The 13,310-nt window shown below is 38.3% G+C and overlaps 1 protein-coding gene across 1 annotated transcript in view; it reads left to right on the top strand.

Annotated features, from left to right (window-relative positions):
• IMPG1 (interphotoreceptor matrix proteoglycan 1) overlaps positions 1 to 13,310 on the top strand; it is a 106,281-nt gene that overhangs the window by 53,384 nt on the left and 39,587 nt on the right. The window contains exons 5-8 of the mRNA XM_070932207.1: positions 1,165 to 1,274; positions 2,274 to 2,335; positions 5,274 to 5,420; positions 11,938 to 11,996. Of these exons, the coding sequence (XP_070788308.1) occupies positions 1,165 to 1,274; positions 2,274 to 2,335; positions 5,274 to 5,420; positions 11,938 to 11,996 (378 nt within the window). The remainder of the gene's footprint in view (positions 1 to 1,164; positions 1,275 to 2,273; positions 2,336 to 5,273; positions 5,421 to 11,937; positions 11,997 to 13,310) is intronic.

Consider the following 13,310-nt stretch of genomic DNA (forward strand, 5'->3'; position numbering starts at 1 on the left):
CTGATATCTGAGATGAATGCATCTAGATTGATATGCCTACCCAGTATGGGTACCCCAAGGCTGCCATTTGTGAAAGAAGTCTGACTCTTCACTACTGCACTATTGATTAGCTTACTAGTAGAAACTGAATCACTTTCATAGTCCAAAGTGGTTTCGCTTTCTAACTAATCATGATGCAAAATAACTGAACAATGTAAACTTAAGGGTGTAATTTATTTCTAATTATCATCTTCTGATTTCATATCCATTTTTGACGTACAATTTATTTAAATACAATGTGATAAAACATTTTGATTTTGTCTACATTTTCAAGATGTCCAATTATAATACTTGTTATATGCTCACACTTGTGCATTTTTTAATGAAGTAGTTTCCTTACATGAACTAAGGAGCTCTACCAGATGTGGGCTTCAAATATCCTGCAGATTATTGGATGGTAGCAGAGAGTTAGATTGTTCTGTGTCTTTTCCCTGCCTCCTTGAAGTCATCTGGATTTTTATAATCTGGATCAAGTGTTCCAGTATTATTCAGTAAAAAAGTTTCTTCTTGTGTAACATTTGTACTCCAAAATAAGAAGTGGACAGGAGCTGGTGCACGTAACAGGAACTCACCCTGTCATGAAGTGCTCAGGTCTCGAACCCAGACTGTCAGCTTCCCTGCCTAACTGCTGAGCCATCACGCCTCCTAGTACTAATTAGGCAATAGAAATCAGTACACTCTATGGATTAGGATATGATTAATAGAAACAAATAGCTGGTGCGCAAATAATGGAGGTATATAGTTTCTTCTTTGGGAAAAGCTCTCCTTACTCAGAGTTTTCACTAAAGATGCACTGCCAGAGCTTAATTTTTTTTACTGATAATGATAAATACATTTTTTATTAATATTTGCTGCTCATCTGATGAGAGTTGCCATAAGGATTTATGCCAGACAGTGTTTTCTTGGCAGGTTTCATTCATCAGGAGCACCATGAGCATATTGGAGAGCTAAATTATAGAAAATAAAATGTGTGCCTCTTTTGCTGCGATTCTTTATTTTTAATTTGTAAAAGCATGTCTTTAGACAGAATGTGGCTTTAATGTCTAACTAGAAAGAAATGAATGCCTGCTCCTCTCATTTTCATAGTCTAGTTTATAGTTTTGCTTATTACTTTTTTTTCCCCAGAAAAGAGGACATTTCTCCAGAAAAACCCAGTGGCAAAAAACCTGAAGAACCACCTTCTCTTGTCACAGGTAAAACTAAGCATGCATACTTTATGTTTCTACCAGTTTACATTACATCGTTCAAGCCTGTTATTGTTTGAGCACGTAATTCAGAGTTTGGAAATGCAGTAAATAGTGCGAGTGAAACGTGATGGAATGGCTTTTTATTGTAAACTTGGCTTGAGAAATATTTTAACACTTAAAACACTTAAAACACTGCAACATTTTACACGTGTGATATTTATCATGCTTCCTTGGTGAAGAAAACCTGGCGAAGCTTTTAAAAAATAAATTTGCAACAAAGAAATCCCTTTGTATAGAATTAAATAACAAGTCAACAGAGGTTTGTTTTCATTAGTTGCTATAAAAGTGAATAGCTGAATGGGTTGATTATATATTCTTCCCCATACCCACAGAAAATGTACCTGAAATTGTGACTGATGTAATTAGTAACTGCCTAAAAAGCTGTGGGGTTTTTTTTTTCCCTCAGAAGGCTTTATTTCTGAGAATTGCTCATTTTTCTCTAGAATATGGGCAACAGCAAATTCCAGAGTTCAGTAGAACTTTCCAGTACTAAGTCAGGAATTTTACACCTTCCTTCCTTCCTTCATAAAAAAAAAAAAACAACTTAATTACGGTATATGAAAGGGATCACATACAGTAGGGTTGTGAAACTCACTGCCCTACGGGCTGGATACATCACGTGCTGGCCACGCCCAGTTTTGCGAAGGGGGAAAAAGTCGCAATATATCACATGATGCTGCCGTGACAAAGCAAGTTTGACACCCCTGACATACAGTTTAGCTCTTAACATTTAATCCTAGGCATATTTATGTAGTGATTTCTCATTAAATCAAGTGGGATGTGTGTGCATAAGATCACAGCTTTTTCACAAATACAGGTACTAGAATTATATGTAGCACAAGACCTGAATTTAGGTTTTGGTTTGTAACTTATTTTCAAAAGGAAATAACTCAGTTGTATTATTTTTGCTCTGAATTCTCATAATACTGAGTAGAAAGCCACACATTGGTAGATTTCTTTAATCCTTTTTTTAAAATTTCTGCTTCCCAATGATCTCTACAGATACCCTTGTGAATGAGATTGTCAATGATACCAAAACACCAGGAAAGGTGAGGAGTCAATACCATTCTCTCTACTAAAGTGGTCGCACTTCATTTTCCCAACACAGGAATTCACAGGGTGATCTAGGGAGACAGAAGTCTCCAAACTTGGTAATTTTAAGACTTGTGGACTTCAATTCCCAGATGGCTGAGGAATTCTGGGGATTGAAATCCACAAATCTTAAAATTACCAAGTTTGGAGATCAAGGATCTCCAGTACTTATTTTTCTTCTCCTCCCTTCACTTAGAATGGACATATTGATTAGGGTCTCTCTCCTCTCAGCTAACTGTGAATGATGTTGCTTGCCTATGCCTGAGAAACAGAAACAGACATTGAAGGGCTGCACCAATGCCCAAATAAAGCATTTTTTCATCCTTATTATATAAGTCACTTCTTTTCTACATAGTAGAAATGCAAGTTCTCAAATCTAATTCTCCTACAAATCAACTAAGCATTTCCATGGTCTTTCATCTCTGGCTTTAGTGCTATATTTCCTCCCATACAGTATTTATCTATCTTCTAAGCCTCCCGTATCTCCCTTTGCTGCCTGTAAAGTGAAAGCTATTCCCTTGATCAGCTTTTATTTTGCTCTCTCTCTACCCAGTCCCTTTAGAGATTTATTCCAAACAGATATCACATACTTGGAGCCATATTGTAACTAGCACCTTCAATAATACAAGCTCCAGAGATCCCCATGATATCAGAATTGTACCTATGTTTGAATAATCCCTTCTAACTCCAGTAAGTGAATTACTTCAATCCCCTTAACGTTAAACAGGGTTTTGCTGGATGCCTTTCTTGTGTTTGAGTATCAATTAGCAGTAACAGAAGGTGTTTTTCTTCTTTTGGCCTTTTTGCTGTAATAAGAAAGTAGTGGAGAACAAAAATGCCAACTGATAAAAGTACCCGAAGAAGGCAAAAACTGCTGCCTGCATTTTTCTCACTTTGGAGTGAAGCAGCAGATCTAATGGTAGAGATAGCCTTATTATCATGCTCTCCTGAATCCATTCACATGTGCTTTACATTTAAACCCTGGATAAAAGGTTGGTTTTTGCACTAGCTAATAAAAAAAAAAAACATAGAGAACTGGAAGACATGGGTAGAAAGAGAATATGCAGGCGCTTCTACATAGACTGATGGGAATAACATTAGGAACACAATCAGTTGTGTATGTGTTGTCCTCAGTTTGGGTCTGAGGCTGGGGCCAAAGCCAATGAAGAACACAAGGTGCAGGTCAGAGGTGGGCTTCACATAATTTAACAACCGGTTCGCCCAGAATTGAAAATATGAGCGTGTGCCTTGCGCACATGCGCGCTGTATCAAAAACATGGCAATTTGCTCCTGTGTGCCATCTGCACACGCGTGTGGTATCAAAAAACACATGCGTGTGGTATCAAAAAACAAAAAAGCAATATAGGACAGGATTGCGCCTGTGTGGGCCCACCCCACCTACAGGTCGCAACTACCGGTTCACCCGAACTGATCCAAATCAGCTGAATCCCAACCCTGGTGCAGGTTTTATTTCCTTTTATTGAAGCACTCTAAGAAAAGGGGTCCTGACCAGAAAATTCCTAGGAACCCCAAACAATAGAATTGAGAAAGCTTTATACAATTTCACTAAGGTGGAAGGTGGGATAAGGCGGAATATGTAAGAAATATTATCTAATAAACATTTTAGCAATGATCTAATTGTTGTATTGGTTTCTAGCCATCCCCATTCCTAAGCCTTGGCCAATGGATGCTGTAGGCCAGGGGTTCAAACTCACAGGATCATGTTGTTGTCACGTGATGTATCGCAACTTTTTCCCCCTTTGCTAAAATGGGGGTAGGCATAGCCAGCGTTTGACTGCATCCGGTCCGCGAGTTTGACATCCCTGCTCTAGATGTTATCTCTATTTGCTCCAGGCCATCCCTATTCCTAACTTCTAGCTGTGATATGCAGGATATCTAACTCTTCGTTACTGCTATCAGTTCTCTAAATTGATACAAAATTTACAGGTGCATATTCTCTGTGAATAAGCATTCTTTATCCTTGCCAGAGGGGCTCCATAATTACAGGCTTCCCAATTTTCTTTCAAGTGTATGCATAGCCTTGCTTTGTTTTACCAGACAGCCTACAAGTTCTGTTATTATTTTATTTTACTATACATACTATCAATTTCCTAGACGTGAATCAAGGCAGTATATAGTTTCATAAATAAACAAACAAATTCATGACCCTGATGAAGCAGTGGTTAAAGGGAAGTACTGTGGGCAAACTCTGCCCACAGCCTGGAGTTTGATCCTGATGGGGCTCAAGGTTGACTCAGCCTTCCATCCTTCCGAGGTCTGTAAAATGAGGACCCAGATAGTTGGGGGCAATATGCTGACTCTGTAAACCACTCAGAGAGTGCTGTAAAGTGCTATGGGGCTGTATATAAGTGTAAATACTATTGTTAGAGTGTGTACTAAAGCCATGTACATCATGAGAGGTAACCTCCAATATCCTAAAACAGCTATCTGTATCCCAGTGCCTTGTAGATATCTGGGACTTTAATCATTATTAAGGTAGTGCAAAACAACATAATCACAAAGTATAAAAAAGTTCACACAAAGAATTTACACACAAAGTAGCTACAGTGAAAAACTGCAACAATACAAGTGGCGTGAACAGCTTCTTCGTAAGATATGAGCACCAAGCTGTGCCCTTTTTGAACATTTCCTGTTTTATTTCCCCCGACTTTGTTGATTTTTTAAATATACGATGTTTTGTTGCCTTCCCTTCTTTTCTTCCACCTTCCCTCCCTTCTGAACCTGAGGGTTCCTCAAGCTAAGACCTCCTTTGATTGTGTGCATCATGCCTTAAGACATTCAGAGGATGAGTTTCATATTAATGTAAAGTATATTCTGGGGTTTCTGAAGTGGGTTGGAAACTGATTTCCTCTTTTCTTCTCTTGGGAGCTAAAGCCAGAAGTTCCAAACATCATTTCCAAGCAGCCTGTGCAGCAAACGGTGGAGTTCAGTGTCACTCTCAGCAACCAGGAATATACACCAGACCTGAATAACCCAGGTTCTCCTCTGTATCAGAAACTAGCAGCAAAATATCAAGTCCAGGTAAAGCACTCCTCAATAGTAATAGAAGCTATCCTTGTCAGATGAAGTCTGTTTTCTTTGATATATTTTTTTTAAGAAAACATCTTATAGAGTACATATTGTGGTTATTGAAGACATAGAAATATATATTTCTGGTTTGCTAGGCCATAGTTAAATGTATAGATCAGGGGTGTCAAACTCAAGGCCCAGGAGCTGGATCCAGTCACAGGGTGCTTAGATCTGGCCCGTGGGGCTACCCTGGAAACAGTGAAGGACCAGCTTGCAGTGCCTCTGCCAGCAAAAATGGAGCTCAGGAGGGCCACTCCATTTTCGCTGGCAGAGCGTTGCAGAGGCGGTCACAGCTGAAAACGGAACTCAGGAGCCCATTTTTGCTGACAGAGCACTCGGGCCACCAACAGGTGCCCCCGATATGACTGACGTCAAGCTGGCCATGCCCACTCTGGTCATGCCTACCCCAGCCCTCCAAGGTCAAACACAACCCTGATGCGGCCCTCAATGGAATTGAGTTTGACACCCCTGATATAGATAGTCCTTGTTTACTCGCTGCCTCATTCAATGATTGTTCAACATTATGATGATGCTGAAAAAATAACTTTACAACTAATGCCTGCGTTTATGACGTCTGCAGTATCCCACAGTTATGTTATTAGTACAGTGAGTGTGCATTGTCCTATGCTTGATCTGTTGCTTTTTCCACTGCCTCCACCTTGCAGAGAGGACAGAAAGGGATTACAAGAGAGTAAGCACATACCCAATGGGAAATATACATCAGAAGGAATGCAGGGTAGAACTGGCAGCTGCAAGTGCATTACCAAAATATCATAATTTATTCCCCATTGTATGGTTGCTTATTGACTTGGAATCCTTTCCTTTCCTTTCCAATCTCTTCATTCTGTGAGAGGGAAGGAACAATTTCTCTTGGCAATCTTTCCTGTGCCTGATCCATTTTTCTTCTCCCTACCCCACCCCCATCCAGAGTGGAAGATTGGAGAGGAAACAGGATACAATGGGGAATACACCCGGCTATTTGCATAGCCAGTCACAGCTGCTGGTGCCACCACATTTTAGTCGTATTCCATATTATGTGCCTGTTTACTCTCTTGTAATCCCTCCCTTTATGTAAATATAAACATTAATTCCATTCTTAATTCCAGCAACTGGGTGACCATTCCAAGGGCCAAAGAGTGATTAGGGGAGAGATACAAAATCTGGAGATATGAAACTGATTAGTCTTGTTAATTTCAAGCCAGCTATCCCAGTGCTGTCAGTCAGCATTCCAAAGATCAGGGAAGTAGGAAAAGTAGGAAAAGGGAAAGCACAAGTGAAGTCGTATGATTTCCCATTTAGCTACCACTTTATTTAATAACAGAGCTGCCAGTCTTGATTGTGATAAGCTAAATGAAGACTTTTTGCATTTTATTAAGATAGAAAAGTGATATTTTCTATCTTAATATTTTAGACTTCAGTTTTCTTTAAATTCCAAGCAATTCCGTACACCATGCTATTTGGGTATTGGGTTGGGGGGGTATTCTCTTTTTTAAAAATAATATAATCTAGTCACAATTAAACACTTTTAAAATCTCAGTTATTAAAGTTATGTGCTTAAATCTTACTGGAATAAGGAGAACTAAACTTTGGTAAATCAGACTCTCCCCTCTGTTTAATCCTTCGAAATGATTCTTAAAACTTTCTAGCCACTGTCAGATTGTTACCATATGTAATGATCAGTAAGGAAAAATGCTTCATTTAACAAGGAAATGGTAATAGAATTTTATTTGTGCACTACAATAAAGACATATCTGCACATAAGCAGAGAAAGACTATAGATTCATTTCCACTTAACACTGCCTTCTTATGGATGTCTGCTCATATATGTATTTGAGTAGCAGATAATTCTCCACATCTACCTCTGGACAGGCTAGTACAGAGGTCCCCAAACTTGGCAGCTTTAAGACTTGTGGACTTCAACTTTTTATAATATATAGAGTTGAAGTCCACAAGTCTTAAAGCTGCCAAGTTTGAGGATCCCTGGGCTAGTATCACAAGGGTGAGACTACTTAACCCAACTTTTTCCCTGCTCACAAAATGGGGTGAGTCCCATATTTGTAGCACAGGGAAGGGCTAAGATTAGCAAGCTAATTGCTGGAGTTAGTATATTTTAACAATTAGGATCCTGTTCATTTCCCATAATATCTCAGGGCTATGAACGGGCTCCATAAATGTCCCTAGATAATAAAAATTATGGTCAGTTCTAATTGTTCAGTACTCAGATTAGAAATGTTCTCCCCAACCAGAAAAAGGGGCCAAAATATCATGCTGATTGTGTTGGCTTTAGAAAGTGGCTAGTAGCATTCTTGGAAGTATGTCCCCATTTTGTGAATAAGCCTCTCCTAGCATTTTCTAAACTTGAAAAGTTGGTAATGCTTAAATTAAATAACTGTTGTTATTTAATTTTTTAAATTAAGTAACTGTTGTTACATGACTTTAATATTATTATTACAGTCTGTTTAAAAAAACCAGCAAAGCAATTTGAAGAATAAAAGATGTATCAATTCAAATATTGTGGATATATCACTGTTGCATAAAGTGCTACAGCTACAGAATACTTTATCCTGATAAAATAATTAGCGTGTAATGTGAACACTTTATCATATTTTAAGTAATGGATAATATCAGTGAGTTACACAAGGTAAATTACAGCCATTTCACATTAAAACTTCCATCAAAAATTTCTATAATAGCTGCAGGGAAAAAAAATAGAAAAGGTCTATAGGTAACCACTCGCCCTGCTTGTATATAGAGCCAAGTATCAGAGATCATCTTGAAGATGAGGTGGAATATCTTTAAAAATATTTTTTTTCTAACATTGTGAAGGGACTTATAAATTGACATTTGTATTTAGAACTGGACCTAGAAGCCAACTCTGGACTGGTGAAGGTTATAAAATACTAGGATAAAACCATAGAACAGGGGTCCCAAAACTTGGCAGCTTTAAGACTTGTGGACTTCAACTCCCAGAATTCTGGGAGTTGAAATCCACAAATCTTAAAGCTGCCAAGTTTGAAGACCTCTGCCATAGAACAATCAACAGCTCCAATTCTAACCATTTGTACTAAAAGACTTTATTCAAGGGCAATTCCATGTACAACCCTTTGTAATTACCTGTATAGAAGCTTACTAAGGCAGGAATCTCTGAAGCCAGGCTATTTCTATACTAGTAGGATTTCAGTTTGTATATTCCCTTTATTACCTGCCCTTTCCTTATTCCTCATTCAGGGAGGGAAACAAAATGAAATAAAGACCATTAGCTCAGTGGTAGGTTGCTACTGGTTCGCCCCAGATCAGGCAAACCGGTAGCAGTGGCGACGGGAGGCTCCGCCCTCTCACTCAGATGCTTATGCGTATGCGCAAAAGCTTCTGCGCATGCGCAGAAGTGTTGCGCACACATGCAAGCGCCCATGAACAAACCGGTAGCGATGGGTTTTGAAACCTACCCCTGCATTAGCTACCTACAGTAGACCAATACTGCATTCTATCTTAGGATGAGAAATTGTTCAGCTCTGTCAGAATATCTGTCTCACTGACTGAGCCACATGTTATAGACATCTGCACATTTATTAATTTTTAGTGGACATAAATATGAAAGGAAGCGAGGAAATCTGAATACCTCATGGGGAAGAAATGATGTATCAATAGATAATTTCCTATTGGTGTGCTAGTTTAAGTTTAGTTAGATCAGGGTAATAACAGATGTTACTGCATCATGCTGCAATATATTTTAGTATGGGGGATTTTACCTGCTTTATACTTCAGTAGGGATACAGAAGCTTTCCCTACTGTAGGGTAGATTAGAAATAAAATTATATTGCTGCAACTATTTCACAGAAAATCTACCCAATCAAAACTAACATTTAGATCATGATCAGTGAAAGCAAGACAGTATTGTTGATTCCTTAATGATTACATGTTGCTTATTTATAATATTCCCATTTTCCAGCTGAAAAATATGCACACCTAAGAAGAGACTTCAAGCTTCAGATCTTTTTATATATTATAAAAAGATAACAGATCTATTAGAGGGGAAGGTGATGGAGAAATACATCACAGATCTCTACAGAAGGATATATTTACAAGATCTGCCAAAATAAACTCCTTCTGAATGGATAGTTCCATTAATGCACGGGTGTCAAACTTGATCGTGTCACATGACGTATCATGATGTATCATTACGTTTTTTGCCTTTGCGGAGCCAGGATGGGTGTGGCTTGCGCGTGACGCATCCAGCCCACAGGCTGCCAGTTTGACACCACTGCATGGAATCCGTCTTTCTCTTGTCCAGAAAAATATCTGATAAAAGCAAGATAACATTTGTGAGATATACTTTTTTATTTAAAAAAATGCGTATTTTGGAAAGTTGAATATGAAGAAAGATAGTTATGTTACAAAATGGTTTATTTGGGGGAAATGTCTGTTTTAAATGTTCATAAAATGAAATTTAATAGCATCAAAGAATTTTTGTTAAAAGGGGGAATCTATGAGAAGTTGCTTGTGAAAGATCCATAGGTTGCACAAGTTTGGAAATGAAAACAAATGCAGATTTTATTTTATTTTTTTGACAGACTCTTAAACAGAAAAAAAAAATAGAACATAGACCCTTCACCGCAGATCGTAACATACAGATTTCTGCTTCTACAGAAATACTGTATTACTGTCCTGCTCTCCATCTCTTTTAATGTTCTCAGATAGGCATGACATCTGTTTCTCCACCAAAATAACACACACTGACAATATCTCTATAACAGACTGCAGATCTAGCCAGTCAGCAGAGCACATTAGAACTATACGCACTTAAGAAAAATTATTTGACCCGTAATCAGGAATTAATCTGACAATTCTCTATAATAATTCTATTGAAACAATAAACCTGATGGTCAATTTAAGAACAGCTGTTGAATGCAATTAACTACTGATGAGCCAGAAAACCCAAAGCATGCATTTTCTCTGATCATTCTCTGGCCATTATTCTCCTTCCTCTGAGCTAGAGTGAAGATAGCAAGCCTATATCATTATCAAAGATTAACTGACGCTTCATTAAATCCTTGACAGTCAGCAAGTAATGAATCAAAACTTGCTTAGCTGAACACTAAGCAGAAATCGGTACAGCACTGTGAAAAAGGGTATTGGTAGAGACAGTTTGCTATGGTAGCTAAGGTGCTGGCCTAGAAACCAGGAGACTGAGAGTTCTAGTCTCAGTTTAGACATGAAAGCCAGCTGGGTGATCTTGAGCTAGTCACTCTCAGCCCAAGCTTCCTCATGGGCAGTGGTGGGTTTCAAATTTTTTTACTAACGATTCTGTGGGTGTGGCTTGGTGGGCATGGCATGGCTTGGTGGGTGTGGCAGGGGAAGGATACTGTAAAATCTCCATTCCCACCCCATTCCAGGGGAAGGTTACTGCAAAATCCCCATTTCTTCCCGATCAGCTGGGACTCGGGAGGCGGAGAATAAATGGGGGCAGGGGCAGTCAGAGGTGGTACTTACCGGTTCTCCAAACTACTCAAAATTTCTGCTACCAGTTCTCCAGAACTGGTCAGAACCTGCTGAAACCTACCTCTGCTCATGGGGTTGTTGTTGTGGGGAAAATAGGAAGAAATTGTATTATGAATGCTGCCTTGAGTGACTTATACAAAATAAGAAACATCTAATAAATAAATTGGCAGATCATTCTTTTTGCCTTTTGAATTCCCAGATCAGTTTCAAATGTAAGGCTCCTTTAAGCAGCTTTGAAAGAATTTAACATTTTCTTCTGAAATATGATGTTTCCATGCAAAGTGTACAGTAGAGAAAATCCTTTCCCTTATTTTCCTGCATATTAAGCTTCAAAGAATTAACAATCTATGTCTCCACAATTATGCTATGGGTTAAGTCACTTTTCCATTTTAAAATGAGGTTTCAGACAAATAAATAAATCTTTACAGTTTAAGCCTAAATCAATATACAATTGAACTGACATTATATCTAATTTCACTTCTCTTGAAAGTATGTCTGCAGAGTGAAGCATTAATCAATGGGACAGGCAGTTGTAGATTTGTCCCTTATGCATTCCTTCAGATAGAGTCAAGGGCTGCTTTCTTCATGCTACTCTTGGTCAAGCTGTTGGGGGATAATGGGAACTGTAGTACAGAGCACCTTGGACGGTCTCAAGTTAGGAAAGGCTGTTCTAGAAAATGCAATGGTATAAACTTTACATGATTTAATTGTATATGGTCATATATGATTTTTAAAAAGTTCCAGATCTGGTATGTTTTATAGATATTGGCATCCTATTAATTCTTAAACAGAAACAAGTTCTGTAATGTTCTTTTAAAATTCCAGAGTTGTGTTTTACAAATATTAGAACAGGGTCTGCTGGGAGTAAATACTAAATAAACATTTTAGATAATATTTGTTAATTCCTCTGACTGAGGAATGAACACATAATTACCTTCAGTTTTTTTTTCTTTTCTTTTCTCTCTAATAGATGCAAAAGATATTTGAAAAACTTGCAGGTTTCAAAGAAATTCGTGTCTTGGGATTTAGGTAAGTGTTACTGGTTTTTGCTTTTAAAGTAACAAGGCAGTTATTATTTATTTACTGTATGATATCCTGCCTTTTCTGTGAGATCTCAAGGTGATGTATGTGAGGATTTCTCCTCATTTTGTTTCTATAGCAATCCTAGGAAGTACTGTGGGCTGAAAAATAGTGAATGGTCCAAATTCCTCAAAGAATTCTGTGATTAAATGAAGACTTAATTAAGTAGAGCCCCTTCCCTACTTCATTACGCTTTCTCACTTATTTTTTGTTAGAAGAAGTCATCAGGAGTTGGCTGAACTGCCTTTCCTTTTAAGCCTTTGAGGAACCTCTGGTGATATTATTATAGGTAGTTGTAGTAATTTAGTTGAAAATATTTCTAAATGAGTTTATGATTTGCAGATTTTCAGTCTTTTAGATTGAAGAAATTGATAAGGTTCTGGGATCACAAGCTGTTTCAAAAGATGATGCAACTACAATTTAACTTAAAAGCCTGCATGTTTTTTTTCACTATTGTAGGATTGGTTATATAAGTTATTATTAATAAAACTTTCTTCATTGCCTTCCATTAATACTTGTAGGTTATGATACAGCAAGTAGTTTGAGGTCTCTAATTTCGAAACTGAAGTTTGCAAGGCTTCAATCCCCAAATTTCTATGAATATAATTCTTAATTTCTATGGAATAAATAGCTATGATTGACTGGGGGAAAAGTGATATTATTTAAAAGACAGGCTAGAAATAATTTAGAAAAGAGACTAGTAGCAATACCATTTAAGTAATATATAATTTAAATGAAAAATGTGTGATTCCAGTGCAGAGGAAGTGTGAAGTGAAGTGAGCAGCAGAGGAGAATGATCTGGAAAAATAACATGCCGCCACAACAACTTTCCCTAAACTGACCTTTCTTCAACATCAGGCTGATGCTATTATCTAACATTCATTGGCAATCACTGATGTTCATATCTCTCAGATGGATCTACCAAAGTTGACATCTTAATCGCCCTCTGTGATCATAGAGAAAATGGATTTCAGCTAGGACAGGGGTGTTAAACGCAAGGCCTGTGGGCCACATCTGGCCCATGGTGTTCTTAGATCTGGCCTGTGGAACCACCCTGGAAACAGCGAAGGACCAGTCCGCAGTACCTCTGCCAGCAAAAACAGAGCTCGGGAGGGCTGTGTGTGGCCCTCCCAAGCTCTGTTTTTGCTGGCAGAGGGTTGCAGGATGCCATCACAGCCATAAATGGAGCTCACGAGGGTCATGGGTGGCCCTCCTGAGCTCCGTTTTTGCTTGCAGAGGGTTGCAGGACGCCATCACAGCTGA

Source organism: Pituophis catenifer, unplaced genomic scaffold (genome assembly GCF_029215685.1).
Source record: "Pituophis catenifer annectens isolate HBS135680 unplaced genomic scaffold, rPitCat1.0.hap2 SCAF_1, whole genome shotgun sequence".
Lineage (NCBI taxonomy): Eukaryota > Metazoa > Chordata > Lepidosauria > Squamata > Colubridae > Pituophis > Pituophis catenifer.